The following is a 25,507-nucleotide window of genomic DNA, read 5'->3' as shown; positions in this document are numbered from 1 at the left end:
TATGACCATGAAATTGACCAAAATGCACCGTGAATTTGGTAGGGCCCTATATATAAAACTAGTTAGCTCGTCACATTTTTAAGTCTTCACAGTGTCAAATTCACTAGGTGGTTATTTCTCATTCTAACTGCAGTAAATGTGAAAGCTGCTAATCAATTCCATTGTCACAGTTTCAGTGGAAACCTAGTTTGAAATAATTAACAAAGAACTGGAGCCACACAAGGACAAAATCAAAAATGACTCAAAGAAGCTACTGAACTTTTCCATTATTTAGCCAAAAACACTGTAAAGAAGAGGCTGAAATGTCGCTGATGGAAAATAAACATCAGTTTATTCCCTCTCCTATATTTTTCACCCCAAATCTTTATTTGCAAAGGAGGCTGTGTCACAGTTTGTTGCAGTGAAATAGTGGGAAATTGTGTAAATACAATGGAGCAGAAAACAATTTGAATTTTGAATTGTCACATTTTACAAAGACCAGAAGTACCATCCAGCAAACTCAGTATCAATCAAGGTTGTTTAACATATTCAGATTGGTTCAGCAACATTTTAATAGGACGCAAAAGTATAAATTTGGTAAAAGTTTATCATTAGCCAATATAAGATACCACACAGTGGTAGGCCTAACTAGTTAGTAGACTGGATTTTCAATTATTATCCTTTGATGTTTCACTTACACAATTGTAGACTTTTCATTTTGGACACTACACCTATCTCCAGGCCACACTGCAGGAACAGCTGGATTGGCACCTTGTCCTAACCCTCCGGGCAGGGAAGGAAAGGAGGGTACCAGCTGGGCAGCGGCCACAAAAGGCCCCTTTTGGTAAGTATTAATCTTTTACAATTTTGTATATTACACAACATAAAAAACACTTTGGTTATCTATAAATTTAATCCCCTGTACCTAGGAAGCAGAAAAGTTCTGTCCTTAAACTGAATGTAGGTCTGGTCTACACTGGGGGGGAGGGGAGAGGGGAATCGATTTAAGTTACGATTTAAGTGAATAACGTAGCTGAAGTCGACGTACTTAGATCTACTCACCACGGTGTCTTCACTGCGGTCCGCCTGTGCCTCTCGCAGAGAACATGAAACAATGGGTGTTACCATACACACTATAAGGAGAGTGATCAGTTAAGGTGAGCTATTATCAGCAGGAGAGAAAAAGAACTGTTTGTAGTGGTAATGAAAATGCCCATTTCCAGCAATTGACAAGAAGATGTGAGGAACTGTAGGGGGGAGGAAATATAGTGTGTATGGTAACACCCATTGTTTCATGATCTCTGTGTATGTGTGTGTATATATATATATATATATATATATATATATATATATATATATATATATATATATATATTATCTTCCTACTGTATTTTCCACTGCATGCATCCGATGAAGTGGGCTGTAGCCCACGAAAGCTTATGCTCAAATAAATTTGTTAGTCTCTAAGGTGCCACAAGTACTCCGGTTCTTTTTGCAGATACAGACTAACACGGCTGCTACTCTGACAGCACATCAGAGTGATCATCCCATCAGGGATGCAACGTAGGGATGCAGTTAGAACAGCATGTGGTACAGCAGGGCTGGGTGCACTGCAAGACACCACTGCCCTGTTGTGCCATTCAATGGGAGCACCTGTCAGGGGGGACTAGTCCTCCCTGCCAGTACAAGAGACAGACAGGCAAAAGTTAAGAGCTGCTGCTGAGTGCTCTGTTTCCCAAGGCCTTTGGGCTTCAGGCATGTTGCCTATGTGTTCCTGTGTTGGACGCTCTTGCTGTAAGTCAATCAATTCCATAATAGGGACTGTTCCCTGTTTCAGTTAGTTGGTCCAGTTACTCTCACACTAATGTACTCGTCTCTTGCTTTTTTATGGGCTGATGCCATTCATTTTAGCCCTCTGTGTCACTTTTACAGTCACTATCACCAGTTTTATTTTAGCTACTGCAATCTGTACTCTTGATGAGCAGTACTGTGAGGTAACATGAAAGGTGCTTTATGAAATAAAATTAGTACTTTTGACATTCACATTCTTATAACTACACTGATCAAAACCCGTTTACTTTATTACTCATTCTTGCAAAATATGGGATTTTCAGTTCTTTGTGTTGTCCTATTAAACTACAGGAGGCACAATTTTTTTCTTAACTTTGGGAGGCTCACTATGACAAAGTTTGAGAAACCCTGGGTTAGACAAACACCTGTCTTGGATGGTCTAGATATACTTAGTCCTGCCTCCAGGCAGAAGGGGCTGGATTAGATGACTTCTTAAGATACCTTCCAACACTACATTTCTAAGATTAAATATGGACTCAAGCTTGTGAAAGAAGAATAGTAGATGTAAATTGGTGCATTTTAATTAGCCTTTTCAATGTAATGTACAGGATGTGTTAGCACATACATATGAAAGAGAGTAAGAGTAGATAGTAAGCTCACATTTTAGTTGGCTATTTGAACCCTCAAATTAAATCTGGTGGAAATGTTATCACTATCTTAGGCAGTGTTGTAGCAGCCCTGTCGGTCCCAGGATACTAGAGAGACAAGGTGGGTGAGGTAATATCTTTTATTAGACTAACTGTTGGTGAGAGAGAAGTTGGTCCAATTAAAGATCTCTCACCTACCTTGCATCACTATCTTAAGTACCCCTAAGGCACCAATCACCTTGGTATCTAAGACATCATACAGGAAAGATCATTTCCCAAATTTAAGTCTATTTGAAACACAAGGGAACTGAGGAAAAAAAGTCTGTATGGTATTTTTCCAATAGATCACTTGGGTATCATTGTTCTCTCATAAGAACATAAGAATGGCCATACTGGGTCAGACCAAAGGTCCATCTAGCCCGGTATCCTGTCTTCCGACAGTGGCCAATGCCAGGTGCCCCAGAGGGAAAGAACAGAAGAGGTAATCATCAAGTGATCCATCCCTTCGCCCATTCACAGCTTCTGGCAAACAGAGACTAGGGACACCATCCCTGTCCATCCTGGCTAATAGCCATTTATGGACCTATCCTCCATAAACTTATCTAATTCTTTTTTGAACCCAGTTACACTTTTGGCCTTCACAACATCCCCTGGCAACAAGTTCCACAGGTTGACTGTGTGTTGTGTGAAGTAGTACTTCCTTTTATTTGTTTTAAACCTGCTGCCTATTAATTTCTTTCAGTGACCTCTAGTTCTTGTGTTATGAGGAGTAAATAACACTTCCTTATTTACTTTCTCCATACCAGTCATGATTTTATAGACCTCTATCATATCCCCCCTTAGTTGCCTTTTTTCCAAGCTGAAAAATCCCAGTCTTATTAATCTCTCCTCATATGGCAGCCATGCATACCCCTAATAATTTTTCTTGCCCTTTTTCTGAACTTTTTCCAATTACAATATATCTTTTTTGAGATGGGGTGAGCACATCTGCATGCAGTATTCAAGATGTGGGCGTGCCATGGATTTATATAGAGGAAATATGATATTTTCTGTCTTATTATCGATCCCTTTCTTAATGATTCCCAACATTCTGTTCGCTTTTTTGACTGCCGCTGCACAGAGAACTATCCACAATGCCTCCAAAAATCTCTTTGTCGAGTGGTAACAGCCAATTTAGATCTCATCATTTTATATGTATAGTTTGCATGTTTTCCAATGTGCATTACTTTGCATTTATCAACACTGAATTTCATCTGCCATTTTATTGATCAGTCACGCAGTTTTGAGAGATCCTTTTGTAGCTCTTCGTAATCTGCCTGGGACTTGTCAATCTTGAGCAATTTTGTATCAACAACTCTCTCAACAACTACTAAAGGTAACTGATAAGTAAGTGGGGAACATCATCTCTTAGTAAATTAAAAAAAAATACTGTGGGGTTTCACTGTATAGGTCACATTGCTAGCTTTAATAAGAAGATGCATTTCCCAGCTGCATTCAAATTCTTCAGGAACACTTCAATGGCATATTTTTGGAACCCAGGGAAACTAGACCAATAATATTTTATGTTATGAATTGCCAACTGAAAATCTGAAGCTATAAAAGCATAGCCTGTCTCATAAAAACTAAATAAAAGCAGTTTAACATCTCATATAAAACTTAAGCAACAAAATCTGATACAAGTTCAAGGCAAATTAATTTAAAAAGTTAAATAAGGAGAGAAAGCGTAAGTGCAAACTTTGACTTGCAGTTCACAGCATCTAAGTATTTGGATTCAGCAGAGAAAAGATCAATAAATCAAGAAAAAGTGTGTTTTACTTAATGAGAAACATTTATTCACAGGTGTTTTGAAAATGATAAATTTCTACTATTTTTCACTTTAAAATGTAATATAGTATGATAAACGACGGGGCTTGGTGCTGGGAAATCAATATTACGAAGCACAAGAGATAAACAGCTTTGTTGATCACCAAAACCATTAGCATAGAATAAATACAGAGACATGATGAGCACATGAAAATAATAAAGTGCATTTATGAACATGCAGTCAACTCACGTATGTAAAAAATAAAGGGACAATAAGAACCTTTCGGCAGTGGCTGCAGGAAAAAAAGCTGCATACAAAGAAAGATTTAAATATTATATATTATTTTTGGCCCTTTTTCAGCAAAGCACTTATGCATCAGCTTAGTTACTTCAGCATGTGCTGAAGTCCATCCCCATTCAGCAATCACTTGAGTACACGCTTAGCTTCCATTGACTTTACATGCTGATGTGTACGTTGGACACAGATGGACTAAAGTTAATGAATCTAGTTAAGCATATGCTGAAGTGCTTTGCTGAATTGGAACTATCCAGCACCTGTTACTATGCAGAGAAAGTATACATAAGAACATAATTGGACTCCATGGAAGCCTTAACTACAAATCAAGTCAGCACTATAATAAAAGTTTTTTTGTTTGTTTGTTTGTTTTTAATGGAGATATACCTATCTCATAGAACTGGAAGGGACCCCAAAAAGTCATCGAGTCCAGCCCCCTGCCTTCACTAGCAGGACCAAATACTGATTTTGCCCCAGATCCCTAAGTGGCCCCCTCAAGGATTGAACTCACAACCCCGGGATTTAGCAGGCCAATGCTCAAACCACTGAGCTATCCCTCCCCCCCTTTTTTATTTTTTTAGGGTAAAATATTTGCTATCTGCAGTAAACCACTGGCAACAGAATGACAATTAAGGAATAGGAAAGTCTTATTTTAGGATAAGGAAAATGGTCATTACCTAATACAAAAAATAATAAATTTGTGAGTTTCTCAATACTACATTGTTAAACACAATAATCACCTAGAGATCAGAAAATAAAGAACTAACTTTAGACCCTAATGAGTGTTGGGAAAGTGGTTATGGTACCTAGCATTTAGAGCAGATGACTTGTAGTTGGCTGGGTTCCTAGCTTTTTCTAGGTTCCGTGGAATTTTTGTAAAACAGTGTAGATGTTTTGCTGAGCATTTACAGAGTCCCCAAAGTAAACACCCCCACAACTGGATTACAAGCATTTACACAATCCCTGAAGTATATACCCATCCAATTCGATTATATTTACCATATTTTTCAGTTAGCACCATGTATGAACTTAGTGCAACTGAAAAAAAGAATAAAATTATCCCCATTGTGCAACACATCAATTTTAAACACAGTATTCAGTAAATCGGCCTAGCACTAAAATTGCATGATTTGACTATGTACATGTATAAGACATGTCTGTACAAAATTAAACCTTAATCAGAAAAAGTTAAATCTGTGGTTTATTTCACTCCTGAACATGTTTGCATCTCATAGGATATGAGGGATGTATTCCAGAAAAGAAACACAAATAAGGAACTTCTAAAGGTAAATTATAAACTTTAAACCTGCAATCTTTATTGACGTTTAGAAACTATTAATGAAGTTATTACATCTCTCAAGTAAGTTAATATTATCAAATGCATAGAGGAATGTTGTATGACTGATAAAAACAAAGATTAGATTTTTAATCATAAGAGATTACAATTACAGGCAATTATCTTTTGGCTTGTATTAACTATTAATTTTAAATGACTGTTCTAGAAGTAGGTAACTGCAAGGAAAAAGATATCTTTAAAGTAATGCTGTTGATTAATCACAGTTAACTCGCACGATTAATTTTTAAAAATCACCATTAAAAATTAATCGCAGTTTTAATCGCACTGTTAAGCAACAGAATACCAATTGAAATGTATTAACTAGTTTTGGATATTTTTCTACATTTTCAAATATATTGATTTAATTTACAACACAGAATACAAAGTGTATAGTGATCACTTTATCATTTTTACAGTGCAAATATTTGTAATAAAAATAGTAATATAAACAAAAGAAATAGTATTTTTCAATTCACCTCATACAAATACCGTAGTGCAATCGCTTTATCATGAAAGTGCAACTGACAAATGTAGATTTTTTTCCCTACATAACTACACTCAAAAACAAAACAATGTAAAATTTTAGAGCATACAAGTCCCCTTAGTCCTACTTCTTGTTCAGCCAATCGCTAAGACAAACAAGTTTGTTTACATTTACGGGAGACAATGCTACCTGCTTATTTACAATGTCACCAGAAAATGAGAACAGGGGTTCACACGGCACTTTTGTAGCCGGTATTACAAGGTATTTACGTGCCAGATATGCTAAACATCAGTATGCCCCTTCATGCTAAGGCCACCATTCCAGAGGACATGCTTCCATGCTGATGACACTCATTAAAAAAAATAACATGTTAATTGAATATCTGACTGAACTCCTTGGGGGAGAATGATGTGTCTCCTGCTGTTTCATCCGCATACTGCCATGCATTTCATATCATAGCAGTCTCGGATGATGACCCAGCACATATTGTTCGTTTTAAGAACACTTTCACTGCAGATTTGACAAAACACAAAAGATACCAATGTGAGATTTCTAAAGATAGCTACAGCACTTGACCCAAGGTTTAAAAATCTGAAGTGCCTTCCAAAATCTGAGAGGAACGACGTGTGGAGCATGCTTTCAGAAGTCTTAAAAGAGCAAAACTCCGATGTGGAAACTACAGAATCCGAACCACCAAAAAAGAAAATCAACCTTCTGCTGGTGATTCAGATGATGAAAGTGAACATGCATTGGTCCACACTGCTTTGAATGGTTATTGAGCAGAACCTGTCATCAGCATGGATGCATGTCCTTTGGAATGATGGTTGAAGCATGAAGGGACATATGAATCTTTAGCGCATCTGGCATGTAAGTATCTTGCGATGCGGGCTACAATAGTGCCATGCAAATACCTATTCTCATTTTCAGGTGACATTGTAAGAACATAAGAATAGCCATACTGGGTCAGACCAAAGGTCCATCAAGCCTAGTATCCTGTCTACTGACAGTGGCCAATGCCAGGTGCCCCAGAGGGAGTGAACCTAACAGGTAATAATCAAGTGATCTCTCTCCAGCCATCTATCTCCACCCTCTGACAAACAGAGGCTAGGGACACCATTCCTTACCCATCCTGGCTAATAGCCATTAATGGACTTAACCTCCATGAATTTATCTAGTTCTCTTTTAAACCCTATTATCCTAGCTTCACAACCTCCTCAGGCAAGGAGTTCCACAGGTTGGCTGTGCGCTGTGTGAAGAAGAACTTCCTTTTATTTGTTTTAAACCTGCTGCCCATTAATTTCATTTGGTGGCCCCTAGTTCTTATATTATGGGAATAAGTAAATAACTTTTCCTTATTCACTTTCTCATGATTTTATATACCTCTAGCATATCCCCACTTAGTCTCCTCTTTTCCAAGCTGAAAAGTCCTAGCCTCTTTAATCTCTCCTCATATGGAACCCGTTCCAAACCTCTAATCATTTTAGTTGCCCTTCTCTGAACCTTTTCTAATGCCAGTATATCTTTTTTGAGATGAGGAGACCACATCTGTACGCAGTATTCAAGATGTGGGTGTACCATGGATTTATATAAGGGCAATAAGATATTCTCCATCTTATTCTCTATCGCTTTTTGAATGATTCCTAACATCCTGTTTGGTTTTTTGACTGCTGCTGCACATTGCGTGGACGTCTTCAGAGAACTATCCACGATGACTCCAAGATCTCTTTCCTGATTCGTTGTAGCTAAATTAGCCTCCATCATACTGTATGTATAGTGGGGTTATTTTTTCCCCAATGTGCATTACTTTACATTTAGCTACATTAAATTTCATTTGCCATTTTGTTGCCCAATCACTTAGTTTTGTGAGATATTTTTGCAGTTCTTCACAGTCTGCTTTGTTCTTAACTATCTTGAGCAGTTTAGTATCATCTGCAAACTTTGCCACCTCACTGTTTACCCCTTTCTCCAGATCATTTATGAATAAGTTGAATAGGATTGGTCCTAGGACTGACCCTTGGGGAACACTAGTTACCCCTCTCCATTCTGAAAATTTTCCATTTATTCCTACCCTTTGTTCCCTGTCTTTTAACCAGTTCTCGGTCCATGAAAGGATCTTCCCTCTTATCTTTTGGGATAGGGGGAGACTATCCAGGAAGGATGGGCTCCACCTAAACTAAAGTGGATCCAGACTGCTGGCACTTAACATTAAAAAGGTTGCAGAGCAGTTTTTAAACTAAGAGGTGGGGGAAAGCCGATTGCTCCAGAGGAGCACGTGGATCGGACAGAGACTTCTCTTAGAGGACAGTATATTGATAGAGATTCTCTAGCTTTTAGTCAGAATGAGAGGATGGAAGAGGATAAAGTTTGGGCCAGATCAGACAAAAAACATTCACATAAAAAAGAATCTGACATCAGAAAAAGGAAGACAAATAAACAGTGACAAGTTTTTAAAGTGCTTGTACACAAATGCTAGAAGTCTAAGTAATAAGATGGGTGAACTAGAGTGCCTCGTGTTAAAGGAGGCTATTGATAGAATAGGCATCACAGAAACCTGGTGGCATGAGGACAATCAATGGGACACAATCATTCCAGGATACAAAATATATCGGAAGGACAGAACAGCTATATGTGAAAGAAAAAGTAGAATCAAATGAAGAAAAAATCTTAAATAAATCCACATGTTCCATAGAAGCTCTGTGGATAATAATTCCATGCTCTAATAAGAATATAACACTAAGGATCTATTATTGATCACCTGACCAGGAAGTAACAGTGACAATGAAATGCTAAGGGAGATTAGAGAGGCTATCAAAATAAAGACCTCAATAATAGTGGGGGATTTCAATTATCCCCATATTGACTGGGTACATGTCACCTCAGGACGAAATGCAGACACAAAATTTCTCGATACTTTAAATGACTGCTTCTTGGAGCAGCTGGTACAGGAACCCACAAGGGGAGAGGCAATTCTCGATTTAGTCCTGAGTGGAGCGCAAGATCTGGTCCAAGAGGTAACTATAACAGCACCGCTTGGAAATAGTGACCATAATATAACAACATTTAACATTCCTGTGGTAGGAAGAACACCCCAACAGCCCAACACTGTGGCATTTAATTTCAGAAAGGGGAACTATGCAAAAATGAGGAGATTAGTTAAACAGAAATTAAAAGGTACAGTGACTAGAGTGAAATCCCTGCAAGCATCATGGACACTTTTCAAAGACACCATAATAGAGGCCCAACTTAAATGTATACCCCAAGTTAAAAAACACAGTAAAAGAACTAAAAAAGAGCCACTGTGGCTTAACAACCATGTAAAAGAAGCAGTGAGAGATAAAAAGGCATCTTTTAAAAAGTGGAAGTCAAACCCTGGTGAGGTAAATAGAAAGGAGCATAAACACTGCCAAATTAACTGTAAAAATGTAATAAGAAAAGCCAAAAAGGAATTTGAAGAACAGCTAGCCAAAAACTCAAAAGGTAATAACAAAATGTGTTTTAAGTACATGAGAAGCAGGAAGCCTCCTAAACAACCAGTGGGGCCCCTGGACGATCGAGATACAAAAGGAGCACTTAAAGACGATAAAGTCATTGCGGCGAAACTAAATGAATTCTTTGCTTCAGTCCTCACGGCTGAGGATGTTAGGGAGATTCCCAAACCTGAGCCGTCCTTTGTAGGTGACAAATCTGAGGAATTGTCACAGATTGAAGTTTCACTAGAGGAGGTTTTGGAATTAATTGATAAACTTAACAGTAACAAGTCCCCGGGACCAGATGGCATTCACCCAAGAGTTCTGAAAGAACTCAAATGTGAAATTGCGGAACTATTAACTATGGTTTGTTACCTGTCCTTTAAATCAGCTTCTGTACCCAATGACTGGAAGATCGCTAATGTAACGCCAATATTTTAAAAGGGCTCTAGAGGAGATCCCGGCAATTACAGACCAGTAAGTCTACCGTCAGTACCGGGCAAATTAGTTGAAACAGTAGTAAAGAATAAAATTGTCAGACACATAGAAGGACATAAATTGTTGGGCAAAAGTCAACACGGTTTCTGTAAAGGGAAATCATGTCTTACTAATCTATTGGAGTTCTTTGAAGGGGTCAACAAACATGTGGACAAGGGGGATTCAGTGGACATAGCGTACTTAGATTTCCAGAAAGCCTTTGACAAGGTCCCTCACCAAAGGCGCTTATGTAAATTAAGTTGTAATTGTAAACAAGAAGAGAGCAGCATTATATTCTGCAAATGTAAACAAACTTGTTTGTCTGAGTGATTGGCTGAACAAGAAGTAGGACTGAATGGATTTGTAGGCTCTAAAGTTTTACATTGTTTTATTTTTGAATGCAGTTAAATTTAGTACATAATTCTACATTTGTAAGTTCAACTTTCATGATAAAGAGATTGAATTATCACTAGGGCTGTCAAGCGATTAAAAAAATTAATTGCGATTAAACAATAATAGAATACCATTTATTTAAATATTTTTTGATGTTTCCTACATTTTCAAATATATTGATTTCAATTACAACACGGAATACAAAGTGTACAGTGCTCACTTTATGCTTATTTTTAATTATAAATATTTGCCCTGTAAAAATGATAAACAAAAGAAATAGTATTTTTCAAGTCACCTCATACAAGTACTGTGGTGCAATATCTTTATCGTGAAAGTGCAACTTACAAATGTAGAATTATGTACCAAAAAACCCTGCATTCCAAAATAAAACAATGTAAAATGTTAGCGCCTACAAGTCCAATCAGTCCTACTTCTTGTTCAGCCATCACTCAGACAAACAAGCTTGTTTACATTTGCAGAAGATAATGCTGCCTGCTTCTTGTTTACAATGTCACCTGAAAGTGAGAACAGGCGTTTGCATGTCACTGCTACAGCTACCGTTGCAAGATATTTACATGCCAGATGTGCTAAAGATTCATATGTCCCTTCATGCTTCAACCACCATTCCCCAGAGGACATGCGTCCATGCTGATGACGGGTTCTGATCAATAATGATCCAAAGCAGTGTGGACCGACGCATGCTCATTTTCATCATCTGAGTCAGATGCCACCAGCAGAAGGCTGATTTTCTTTTTTGGTGGTTTTGGTTCTATAGTTTCTGCATCAGTGTGCTGCTCTTGTAAGACTTCTGAAAGCATGCTCCACACCTCATCCCTCTTAGATTTTGGAAGGCACTTCAGATTCTTAAATCTTGGGTCGAATGCTGTAGCTAGGTTTTGAAATGTCCATTGGTTTCTTCTTTGCATTTTGTCAAATTTGCAGTGAAAGTGTTCTTAAAACGAACAACATGTGCTGGGACATCATCCGAGACTGCTATAACATGAAATATATGACAGAATGCAGGTAAAACACAGCGGGAGACAGAAATCTCCTCCAAGGAGTTCAGTCACAAATTTAATTAAGGCATTTTTTTTTTTAAATGAGCATCATCAGCATGGAAGCATGTCCTCTGGAACGATGGCCGAAGCATGAAAAGACACATGAATCTTTAGCGCATCTGGCATGTAAATATCTTGCGACGCCAGCTACAACTGTGCCATGTCTCACTTTCAGGTGACACTGTAAATAAGAAGTGGGTAGCATTATCTTCTGCAAACGTAAACAAACTTGTTTGTCTGAGCGATGGCTGAACAAGAAGTAGGACTGATTGGACTTGTAGGCTCTAAAGTTTTACATTGTTTTGTTTTTGAGTGCAGTTATGTAACAAAAAACTACATTTGTCAGCTGCACTTGCCTGATAAAGAGATTGCACTACAGTACTTGTATGAGGTAAAATTGAAAAATACTATTTCTTTTGTTTATCATTTTTACAGTGCAAATATTTGTATTCAAAAATAATATAGAGAGCACTGTACACTTTGTATTCTGTGTTGTAATTGAAATCAATACATTTGAAAATGTAGAAAAACATCCAAAAATATGTATTAAATTTCAATTGGTATTCTATTATTTAATAGTGCGATTAATCGTGATTAATTTTTTTGACTAAATCACCCGAGTTAACTGCGATTGACAGACCTAATTATCACTTATATGTGGTGAATAGAAAAATACTCTCGTTTTTTTACAGTGCAAATATTTGTAATCAAAAATAAATAAAGTGAGCAGTGTACACTTTGTATTCTGTGTTGTAATTGAAATCAATATATTTCAAAATGTAGAAAACATCCAAAAGTATTTAAATAAATGGTATTCTATTATTGTTTAGCGGCGCGAATAATCGCTTGACAGCCCTACTTTAAAGATTATTCTTTAGCATCAATGGGTCCAAGAACAACATAAAGAAAAAATTTTATAGCATTTCCCATCAAAGCCCCTTTTCAGACTATAAATATAACACCTAAAGAAAAAGAAGAAAGGAATCTGCTTCTCTTTTGTAAAATTTACAGAAAATTCAGTGGACATTAGAGTTACCAGTTTATGCTGTATATTGACAAAAAATAGGAACTCACACAGTGCTGGAAATGCTGCATATATAGTTTATACTCCTGGGGGAATTCTGCCCCACTACACAATACAGAATTTGCGCAGAATTCCTTGTTTCTCCTGCAGAATTGGGGCTGCAGAGCTTCTGGCCACCTCTAGGGGCCCCTGTACCCTGCAGAGCCCAGCTCACAGTGAGTGGAGTGCCCAGTCCAGCAGAAATAGAGGCTGCACGCTCTGGCTGCCTGGTTTGATTCTCATTCTCCTGGGGATGGGAGATGGCCCCGGAGACCCAGCTCTGGCAAAGGGTAAGGAAGGGCATTGGCCCGCTAAACCCAGGGTTGTGAGTTAGGGATCTGGGGCAAAAATCAGTACTTGGTCCTGCTAGTAAAGGCAAGGGGCTGGACTCGAGGTCCCTTCCAGTTCTAGGAGATAGGATATCTCCATTAAAAAAAAAAAAAAAATACAACATCCCCCAGTGGGACAGTAAAGAAGCTGGGGAGGACTAAAGGCTCTGGGGGTGCAGGTTTCTAAGCCAGGAGATGTCCCACAGCTGGGCTCTGGGAGTGCCCACGGCTGGGCTCTCGGGGGAGGGGTGTGCAGGTATCTGGGGTGTAAGGGTGTCCACGGCTGGTCTCTGGGCTCTGTGGATCATGCAGCCCCATCCAGGACCCCCCAACTGGAACTGGGTTTTCATAGGGGTTTTTTTTAAACTCTCTACTCCTGGAGGAATCTTTTTTGTTGTTGTGTGTATTGTTGACATACTTGCCGACAGGTATTTTGAAATAAATTACCAAAATAATTGAAACTGGAGTGATTATATTGTGTTATTTTGACAAATAAAATATGCAGAATTTTGCAGCATTTTTAATTCTTTGGCGCAGAATTTTTAATTTTTTTAGCACAGAATCCCCCCCAGGAGTAATAGACCCAGAACGCTGAAGAGTGATTGGATCGTGGATAGACTGACATCTACCTGGAGCTTGGATAGACCTTGTAAAATCCAGGCATCGAGGTAAAGAAATAATTGCATGCCTCCCTTTCCCTAGGAATGCAGGCAGCATCACCATTCATTTTGTAAAGACTCATGAGGCAGCAAACAGGCCAAAGGGTGGGACCATAAACTGAGTGTTGTTGACCAGAAAACTTAGGAATCTCCTGTGGTTTTGATGGATATACATGGAAATACATATCCTTAAAGTCAACAGCAGCGTATCAGTCACTGGGGTCCAGGGAAGGGATGATGGAGACCAGAATGACAATGTAAAACTTTTTTTTTTTGTTATTTATTTATGCAAATTTTGCAAGCCTAGGATAGGTCTGACACTTCCTTTTTCCTTTGGAATTGGGAAGTAACGTAATAGAAACTCTTCCCTCAATGGAGAGGGAGGAACCTCTTCTACAGGTCCCAAATGGAGAAGAGAGCACACTTCTCAGAGGAGGGCATCCTCATGAGAGTGGTCCTTGATAAGAGACAAGAAGAGAAGTTGAGGGGGGGACTGGAAATAAACTGCAAGGTGTATCCCTGTTCCACAGTAATTAGGGGGACCAACCACACAGAAAGTGGGATAACCTGTTGGAAAAATTAGGGGAGAGAAAAACCGGTACATTGCAATCTGGTACTCTGTCCCCGACAAGGCAGTCAAAGAGACTGGTTGCGATATCCCAACTGTCTTGAAGAACTCACAGAAGACGACAATTGTGGAGGAGGTCTTCTCCAGTATTTTTTCCCTCGTTTTCTAGATTGATTATGCTATTGTGGGAAAACCTGGCACTCCTGTAGAGACTGAAGGTGGAACTGCTTTCTTTTAGAGAAAGGCATGTAAATTCCCAATTATTTCAGTGTGGACCATCTCATCCATCTTCTGTAAGATAGGGAGATCCTGGATCATCTGATAGATCTTTTACGGGGGACCCAAGGACTGAAGTCATGAACATTTACATGTACTTCCTGAATCTCCCCCCATCTAAGGATGCTTGTAGAGAGGTCCAAGCCATCAGCTTGCCCTCATCTAATCTGGTCTAGAATTCCTGTCTGGCATCCTCTGTCAACTTGTCGGAGATCTTCAGGGTATTGGCTCAGAGGGAGAAGTTGTATCTGGCCAATAAGGTTTATTGGTTAGAGATACAAAACCATACACAAGATGTGGTACAAAGTTTTCCACTGACAAGGCCTGATTTCTTTGTGTCTTTGTCCTTTGGTAGAAGGAAATCATCCCTGATACACACTTTCATTCACTGCAGAGACAACTGGGAAACCTGGTGAATGATATGCTTGAAAATAGCAGGCATGGTATCTTTTCTCAGTTTTCTTAGCTGTCAGAGGCAGACCGCATGGTTTTCCACAAAGATTTTGTAGGTTCTAGGATGGCCTCGTTGATAGGTAGAGCCACTCTAGAAGGTCCTGCTGAACCCAGAACTTACACCAGCCTGTGAGAACTCTCTTGAACTACTTCAACAGGAATAGCAAGATAAGTAGATACTCTCTTTTAAAGCTCTTGATAAGCCCTGTAGTCATCCTGAACAGGTGAGAAATCCCAGGAAACAAGAGTCTGCAGATGATGAATAGGAAGAATGCAGAGGAGGCTGAGGTTGATCCTCCTGTAGTGAGATGGGTCAAGGTTCCGAACCTTGAGTCTGGTCTTCAGGGTCTTGGCTCAGAACCAACCTCAGTACTGACAATAGCCTCCTAGATCTACTCGCGTGAGCTAGCCTGTCATCTGCTAGATCTGTAAGTCTTAAGAACCAGGGAGGATCTGGAAGCGGGAGGCATGTCCCACAGGTTCCAGAAAGACCATGGGTATGGCATAGAACCTCAGCAATCACTGCTCCATGGATCCATGTCTCTGGAACTCCAGTGGGTACCAAGAATAGAATTTCCACAATTAAGGTGAAGGGGAGTATCATCAGGAACTAGGGGCATAAGTGTGTAGAATCATAGAAGATTATGGTTGGAAGAGACCTCAGGAGGTCATCTAGTCCAATTCCCTGCTCAAAGCAGGACCAACACCAACTAAATCATCCCAGCCAGGGCTTTGTCAAGCCAGGCCTTAAAAACCTCTAAGTGGACGGAGATTCCACCACCTCCCTAGGTAACCCATTCCAGTGCTTCACCACCCTCCTAGTGAAATAGTGTTTCCTAATATCCAACCTAGACCGCCCCCACTGCAACTTGAGACCATTACTTTTTGTTCTGTCATCTGCCACCAAGAATAGCCCAGCTCCATCCTCTTTGGAACCCCCCTTCAGGTAGTTGAAGGCTGCTATCAAATCCCCTCTCACCCGTCTCTTCTGCAGACTAAACAAGCCCAGTTCCCTCAGCCTCTCCTCATAAGTCATGTGCCCCAGCCCCCTCATCATTTTCGTTGCCCTCCGCTGGACTCTCTCCAATTTGTCCACATGCTTTCTGTAGTGTGGGGCCCAAAACTGGACGCAATACTCTAGATGTGGCCTCACCAATGCCGAATAAAGGGAAATAATCACTTCCCTGGATCTGCTAGCAATGCTCCTACTAATGCAGCCCAATATGCTGTTAGCCTTCTTGGCAACAAGGGCACACTGCTGACTCATATCCAGCTTCTCATCCACTGTAATCCCCAGGTCCTTTTCTGCAGAACTGCTGCTTAGCCAGTCGGTCCCCTGCCTGCAGCGCTGCATGGGATTCTTCTGTCCTAAGTGCAGGACTCTGCACTTGTCCTTGTTGATTCTCAGATTTCTTTTGGCCCAATTCTCCAATTTGTCTAGGTCACTCGGTGTATACTAGGTGTACCTCAGACTCTGAGGAGGACCTTGAATTGCTTGACCACACTGCTGATGTGCCAGGTGGTGCCAAGATCCAGGAACGTATCTCCAGATATACCAGAACCTGGGACAGCATGCTAGATTTACTTCTGGACTGCATGCTTCATAGATCTAGCCTCCACAGTACCAAGTACAGATCTGGTCTCTGAGATTGTGTGTAGCCAGGGCTTAACTTCCACTGGTACCTGCCAACTTGTCTCCTGGACAATCAGAGAATCCAGTATCGAGAGGCAGAGTAGGTCCTGTGCTTCTGCATAGGCTTCTGGCACCAGTGATATCAAGAGATTTTCCTGGTGCTGTTCTTGTTGCACCAAAAGAGTTGGTACTGCAACACCAATAGCACAGGCACCGGTGCCGGAGCTGAAGACCCTTGATGAAAATAGGTCACTGCTGGGGAATCTCTCTTTCCATAGGACACTCTACCTTGTCCTTCAGATTGCTTACTGTTGTTTACTGTTCTGGTCTGAACTTTTGTGCTTCTCTCTCAGCACTGGAGAAGGGGATTGGTGCTGAGTTTCAGAAGCAATGTCTGCAGGACTGCTCCTCACCGATGTTGAAATACTTGGTGCCCGCCCTGAGTGGGAAGGGTCAGAAAGTGGACACAAGGCAGCCTGCACAAGGAGGTGACGCAGTCTCACCTCTCTGTCCTTTTTTGTCAGGGATTTAAAGTCCTTTCAAATCTGGCAGTGGTCTAGAGTGTGACCCTCACCAAGGCATTTAAGGCAGGTGGAATAAAATTCACTCACCAGCACAGATTTCTTGCAAGCCAGCAAAAGGCTTAAAACCCAGAGACTGAGGCATACTCTGGCACTGTGAATAAGAGGGAACCTCTGTTCCAAGAAAAACAACCAAGAAGAGGTACACTAATCTTAACACTAAATTAAATTAGTGGAGATATCCTATCTCCTAGAACTGCAAGGGACCTTGAAAGGTCATCGAGTCCAGCCCCCTGCCTTCACTAGAAGGACCAAGTACTGATTTTTGCCCCAGATCCCTAAGTGGCCCCCTCAAGGATTGAACTCACAACCCTGGGTTTAGCAGGCCAATGCTCAAACCACTGAGCTATCCCTCCCCCCAACACTAGCAAAGGCAACGAACTTACCTATGTACAGAAAGGAAGATAATTTCCCTCTAAAAATAAACTTGCAGAAGTAAGGCAATGCACTCTATCGATCGTGGGTGGTAAGGAGGAACTGAGCGTGGTCTGGGGCGGCGCTGCCTTTTATACCATCATGCAGCAATCACTAGAAGAACTACTTTAACATGCAGAATTAATTTTCATAAAATAGCTGTTGACTCAAGAAATACCTTAAATAAAAAGAAGATAATGAAACTGACTATACAGAATTGAGGTTTTAGTATTTATCAGGTAATTATAATAGCAGCAAATATAATTACTAGAAGAACTTTCCATTCAGTATTGTTGATTAACTTTAGGCACCCAAAGTTGGAAAATTTTGACCTTTGACTATATTCTATAAACTATCCTTGGGATGAAAGTCACTATAAATAGAAAACTTTATTTTATCACCTATGAGAAACAGGTAAAAATCCACTCAGGAAAGAATGAGCAAAACTTACTTTTCATTGGTATCCAGTAGCATGCAGAACACAGTCTAAAACAGCAGACAACACTAAAACCTTCACAATTTCAGTCAAGATACATGGAAGAAGATACCCATTATAAAAGAAAATGTTTTATTTTCAAGCTATAGCAAGGTGAAAATATAGGAACTACAGAAATTTTCCAATGCACACGGACTGTTTAACCACAAAGTCAGGTTTTCTAAGTAAAAGGTTAGTTACAGTTGGTATCTTATAAAATATCCAGCAGTTCCACACATCTCTCCATACATCTTATTAATTCCATTCAGCAGCTTTTGTCTGCACGTTGTTGTGGATATCTTGGGTTGCAAGGATGACTGGAAGACTTACCTTGTTGCAGGAAGGGTACTGACGTGCGTAAAGAAGACAGATGGCTCCACTTCCACATGAAGGCCCAGAGAGAGGTTCCTGTAATAGCCATCAGCATGTCCTGGTCCCCCAGAGTATTTGAAATTCAAAATGGCTTCCAGTGTCTGGAAAAATAATGGTATATAAGTTAACAACTACAGCTCATTTCTGTGCATCATAACTGCTCAATCATCAAATTGGGTCATGGAAAATGTGCATCAGTGGTGAAATTTCTAAACCAGTCTTAATAGAAGTTATTACAGACACATGAAAATTGATTTGTAACATGTCAAAAAAATTATGGTAGCTTTTGAAGCAAAGTTGTCGTGCATACATTACACACAATGGTGGGTGTATCTATGGTAGCGGTTCCCAACCGCTAATATATTGCTTTTATTGGTGCTAATTCAGAATTTCATGAGCGCTACTCTAGACTCCCCACTTTTTTCTTAATGAGCTGCCTCTGCTGGTTCCCATCACACCATTTCCCATTCCACTGTATGCCCTCCAACTCACAATGGAGCTTTTGTGGATCCAAATCCAAGTTACACTGGCTGTTGCAACAGAGGTCTTAGAGTGGAAAACCAGCTGTTGCCAAAAAAGGTTTAGAAGCACTAGCATATGGTATAACTTCAACCACCAAAACAAAAAAGAACAAAAAAGCAATATCACACCAACTAGATGCCATCACTTTTCAGAGGGTTCCACTTCAAGCTCCACAAAGCATTTTACAAGATCTGCAAATATTTGGTGCTATTGCTTACTCAGAAACCACTCAGGAACAATCAGAGACCAGAAGTAACTTCAAAATGTCCTAGTTATGAAGGAACTTCATGTTGTGAAGTAATCTGACACTGTTCTATTTTCAGGTCATATTGAGGGAATGGAAACTGAGGATTTATGTTAGTTAGCAATTCACTGTTCTGCAATAAGTGTGTGTCTGGGTACCACATTAACCCATTCACAATTCATCCAGAACAGTGCAGCTTAACTTTGCTTCCTAATATAGCCCTAAACCAGAATTTACAATATCAACAGAAGTAAGTCACTGGGCACTCTGTGCAGTTACTTCTATTGCTTTTAAAATAATTTCTCATTGAAAGTTAATGAAGCTAAACGTATGTCACTTCAGGAGTTGATCAATAGCAAGTACAAAAATAAACAATGCAGACCCACTATAAACAAACAATTTCATTCTGCTTTTCCAGGTGGCTTAATTAACAAACAGAGCTGGAATCATCAAGTCCAGAAAGCTGACACTGCTTAAGACTAAGTCGTAACTTGAAACAGAACCTCAACATTTAATTAGGAATTCTGCAATGAAAAGCATGGATCTCTAGGCTTTATTTTATTGCTGTAATATTCATGGCATTCTGTCATATAAAGTTGATGGCATAGGGTTTTCATTGTCCGCTATAATCAGACAGACATTGCAAGCACGTATATATGAAAACCCCTCAGTATATTCAAATACCTACAACAGGGAAAACCTGAGCTCTTTAGAAGGCTCTCTTTACTGAGAATGGAAAATAGGAGTAATGTTTTAAAATGTACTTTTTATTCGTCATATGAACCAAAAGAGCCCTCAAAGTCAAAAATTAAAAGTGCAATTCAACTCTGAATAGCAACAGTGTAAAAATGGCTCCTTCAAAGCTGAACTGCTTGTTGGGTGCATTCAAGTAAAATCTATTCAGTTTCATGGTAAAAATGCACATACAAAAAACTTAATTTAACATTAAGTAAGGCTGCTCTCATCAATAAACGAAACCATAAAAAGTTAGGAAATATGTTAAGGATTAAAAGGTTAGAGAGTCACGCATTCTCAAGTTCAGTGTTGAACTGGCAAATTTGTAGAGCGGGGCCTACAGTTCTCTTAAAGTGGCCATGAAAATGTAACTATTTCCATTATTGTTTCCTCTGGGATCTTGCGGAGCAATATTTGAATGATGATTTGAGGACTCTGATTGTGCCTTAGCATGTAACAGGGCAAACCATGAGAAGGTTGTCATCACCAGCCTCACTCTCAAATTAGGAAATTCCAGCATGAACTTTGCCCATGCACCCTTACCTCAGCCTCTTGTGCATATGCATTATGATACAGCCTTTAATTACATGAAGAAATGACTGTGAAAAGTTTGGTGTAACGTGCCCAGTTTCACATAAGAACTCTATGGAAGAGGCAAAGATAGAATCCAGGTCTCCAGGTGAGTGACATTCAACTTCCCTAGCCTTTCTCTTCCCACAGTCCACTACCTCATTCACTACAAAACTTCCAACTTGTGCAACAAATGAGGTAGGAGACAGACAACAGACTCCTTCCCTATACATCCCTATTAATCCCCAGAACAGATCCATCCTGTGCATGGAATAAACAAGGCATCCTGTGTAAAAAATAATATGCAATCATGTAACTGAAGACTTTGTATTGCCTAATTTTTTATTATTTTGTTTATTCATGAGAACAACCTTAACATTAAACTTTTTGTGTGTGAATTACCTTAGTTTTTAATCAAAAAATCTTTTCATATATATGCTATTTAAATAATAAAGCATTACACAATTGTTTCCTCACTGTATATTTAATTGCTACTTTTATCTCTGTGAAGCTCCATGTTTCACCACTCAGTGCCATGTTGATCAACATATTGGAAATAATTTAACTAAACTGTATTCAAACAAAACATGTTTTTGTTTTTCTTGCAACTTTTAAATTACTTCTTTTTAAATTGTGTAATAGAAAACTGAGTAGAGACTCCAATCTATAATTTCCTGCTTTTTGAAAAAGGTAAATATTCAGAAAGCCATAGATTTGTAAGTATATAAAAATATACAATACAAGGAGCTTAAATTTTATATCTTATTGTCATGTAACCCTTTTTGAGGAAAGTAACAATTACCCTTTGAAAAGAACCAGTGTAACTTACACAGCACAAACCCCAAGGAGCACAGCAGGAGTTCCTTAAAACTCATTACAATTCTTCCTGTGACCCTTCATTAAACGTTATGATAGTCTGTGGTGAACCAGTTTTCAAAGGCAGACATTGCAATGACTACCAAGTAAGCAATCAGTGCTCTCCCAAGTATGCAAACAAAATGGAGGACATGAGAGACGAGTGCCTGATTATTTCTGATGTCACAATGTTACTGCTCAGGAAGCAGCAGGAGCTTTTAAATCTGCAGTGCTGTGTGGAAAAGACATCAGGCTTTTCCAGTGTTCCAGTTTCCCCAAATTTCCTTTAAAACCAACACCACAGAAACACTCAAACTCATACGAGTTTATTCCACATGCACATTAATTAGTGGCTGAAATTTGGTACAAGTTCCCTATAGCATGTTTCAGATTTAAAATATGAGACAGACAGACCCTGTAAAACAGAAAATTCCAATGCAAAGTTAACTATGGTCTTACTACTGCAAGAGCATAATAAGCACTGTCAGCTATTTACAACTGTTAGCCCTGCAGAAACAACAACTAAACGAGACTGAGGTGCAGATTCTATTCATCTTGAGATCAATAGAATCACTTACCAAGTGTCTATAAATTAAATCATTCCAAGCCTACAGTAAGAAATGAGGTTGCACAGGTGTCACTGAGATGATAATTTTGCCTGCAGAATCTTTACTACCGATGATGATACACAAGTGGGAAGGAAATGCACTTGAGTTGTAGAGCCCATTATTAAATATTTATTCCTCATGTAGGTACTTAAATACTGTAATCAAGTCACCCCTTAACCTTCTCTTTGTGACGCTAAATAGACTGAGCCCTTGAGTCTATCACTCTAAGGCATGTTTTCCAATCCTTTAATAATTCTTGTGGCTCTTCTGTGAACCATCTCTAATTTATCAAAGTCCTTCTTGAATTGTCGACACCAGAACTGGACATAGTAATCCAACAGCAGTCGCACTAGTGACAAATACAGAAGTAAACTAACCTCTTTACTCCTTCTTGAGATTCCCTGTTTATTCATCCAATTAGCCTTTTGGCCACAGAGACACATGGGTGAGGGCATGTTCAGATGACTATCCACAATGACCCCAAAGTCTTTAACAGAGTCACTGCTTCCAATGATAGAGTCCCCCATCCTGTAACTATGGCCTACATTCTTTATTCCTACATGGATACATTTACATTTAGCCATATTAAAACATATATTGTTTACTTGCACACAGTTTACCAAGCAATCCAGATCACTCTATCATTGACCTGTCCTCTTCATTATTTATCACTCCCCCAATTTGTAGGTCATCTGCAAACTTTATCAGATGTTTTCTTCCAAGTCATTAATAAAAATGTTAAATAGCATATGGCCAAGAACTGATCCCTGTAGAACTCCACTGGAAACACACCCATTGTTCAATGATGCTTCATCATTTATAATTACATTTTGAGACCGATCAGTTAGCCAGCCTTTAATCCATTTAATGCATGCCATGTTAATTTTATTAGAGAGACAGGCGGATGAGGTAATATTTTGTATTGGACCAACTTCTGTTGGTGAGAGAGAACACCAACGGAAGCTCATCAATAAAAGATATTACCTCACCACCAATCTTGTCTCTCTAATATACTGGAACAGACATGACTACAACACCACATTAATTTTATATCATTCAATATTTTTTAATCAAAATGTTGTGTAATACTAAGTCAAACACCTAACAGAAGTCTAATTATATTACATCAACCTTATTGCTTTTATCAGTCAAGATATCATGGTAGGGTGACAGACTTTCCATAAACCCAGGTTGACTGGCATTAATTATATTACCTTCCTTTAATTCCATGTTACTCAAGTCCCATATGAACCACTCCATTATCTTGCACGGGACTGTTCTTGCTATACCAGTTCAATAGTGTAGGGGCTTCTTTTTCAATGGGACATGCACACCAGCTACCACCAGATTATGTGTAAGTCAACTTAGAATCTTTTAGTTTTCTGTGAATTCACAGAAATGAGTTATCAAGAAGAAATACCTTATAACATATATGTATAGCTTCTATTTGTTTTTTCTTGGCAGATCAAAAAAGCTACTTACCCAGATTCTGCACCTTAGGTCACAATTTTAATTTTATTTAATTATTTGAAATGTATTGATCTAAAATAAATTCAGATTCCTGAAGCTCTTCAAAGTAACGATAGTAAGCAGTATTTGTATAGTTCTTTTAATCCATGAAGAACTTTGCAAACATTAACTGAGCTTCACAATACCCCTCTGAGTGGAGAGATAAGTTATAGTATCCCCCGTGTACAGATGACGAAATTTCAGTGAAGTTACTCAGAATTTACATTGATGTACCGGACATCAGAATTTGAAATAGGGCAGCACATATGCAATTTTCTCAAGTCACAGAAGAAGTTAGTGTCAGAACCACGTTTTGAACTTAGTCCTGTGAGCTTTATAAGATGCAACATGCACACTCAGATTTAAGTGAGAAATTGTCCTCACCCACAACTATTTCACATTTGGGGACAATATATACCTTCAAGTCAGCGGCACTGCTATAGGTACCCGCATGGCCCCACAGTATGCCAACATTTTTATGGCTGACTTAGAACAACGCTTCCTCAGCTCTCGTCCACTAATGCCCCTACTCTACTTGCGCTACATTGATTGACATCTTCATTTTCTGGACCCATGGAAAAGAAGCCCTTGAGGAATTCCACCATGATTTCAACAATTTCCATCAACCTCAGCATGGACCAATCCACACAAGCGGTCCATTTCCTGGACACTACTGTGCTAATAAGCGATGGTCACATAAACACCACCCTATACCGGAAACCTACTGACCACTATACTTACCTACATGCCTCCAGCTTCCATCTAGGAGACACCACACGATCCATTGTCTACAGCCAAGCTCTAAGATACAACCGCATTTGCTCCAATCCCTCAGACGGAGACAAACACCTACAAGATCTCTATCAAGCATTCTTAAAACTACAATACCCACCTGCTGAAGTGAAAAAACAGATTGACAGAGCCAGAAGAGTACCCAGAAGTCACCTACTACAGGACAGGCCCAATGAAGAAAATAACAGAATGCCACTAGCCGTCACCTTCAGCCCCCAACTAAAACCTCTCCAGCGCATCATCAAAGATCTACAACCTATCCTGAAAGACGATCCCTCACTCTCACAGATCTTGGGAGACAAACCAGTCCTCGCTTACAGACAGCCCCCCCAACCTGAAGCAAATATTCATCAGCAACCACTCACCACACAACAAAAACACTAACCCAGGAACCTATCCTTGCAACAAAGCCCAATGCCAGCTCTGTCCACATATCTATTCAAGTGACACCATCATAGTACCTAATTACATCAGCCACGCCATCAGGGCCTTGTTCACTTGCACATCTACCAATGTGATATATGCCATCATGTGCCAGCAATGCCCCTCTTCCACGTACATTGGCCAAACCAGACAGTCTCTACGCAAAAGAATAAATGGACACAAAACTGACATCAGGAATCATAACATTTAAAAACCAGTAGGAGAGCACTTCAACCTCTCTGGTCACTCAGTAACAGACTTAAAGGTGGCAATTTTGCAACAGAAAAGCTTCAAAAACAGACTCCAACGAGACACTGCTGAACTGGAATTAATTTGCAAACTAGATACCATTAACTTGGGCTTGAATAGAGACTGGGAGTGGCTGGGTCATTACACAAATTGAATCTATTTCCCCATGTTAAGTATTCTCACACCTTCTTGTCAACTGTCTGAAATGGGCCATATTGATTATCACTACAAAAGTTTTTTTTCTCCTGCTGATAATAGCTCATCTTAATTAATTAGCCTCTTAGAGTTGGTATGGCAACTTCCACCTTTTCACGTTCTCTGTATGTATATATATCTTCTTACTATATGTTCCATTCTATGCATCTGATGAAGTGGGCTGTAGCCCACGAAAGCTTATGCTCAAATAAATTTGGTAGTCTCTAAGGTGCCACAAGTACTCCTGTTCTT

At 39.4% G+C, this 25,507-nt stretch overlaps 1 protein-coding gene across 1 annotated transcript in view; it reads right to left on the bottom strand.

Moving 5' to 3' along the window:
• The window catches only part of TRAPPC9 (trafficking protein particle complex subunit 9), an 839,327-nt gene that overhangs the window by 505,348 nt on the left and 308,472 nt on the right, over positions 1-25,507 (bottom strand). Inside the window, exon 18 of the mRNA XM_065398766.1 lies at positions 18,512-18,654. Coding sequence (XP_065254838.1) covers positions 18,512-18,654 — 143 coding nt within the window. The remainder of the gene's footprint in view (positions 1-18,511; positions 18,655-25,507) is intronic.

The sequence above is a fragment of the Emys orbicularis genome, chromosome 2, assembly GCF_028017835.1.
Source record: "Emys orbicularis isolate rEmyOrb1 chromosome 2, rEmyOrb1.hap1, whole genome shotgun sequence".
Taxonomy (NCBI): Eukaryota; Metazoa; Chordata; order Testudines; family Emydidae; genus Emys; species Emys orbicularis.
Note: the sequence above shows the minus strand (reverse complement) of the source record. Positions and strands in the feature narration are given on the sequence as shown.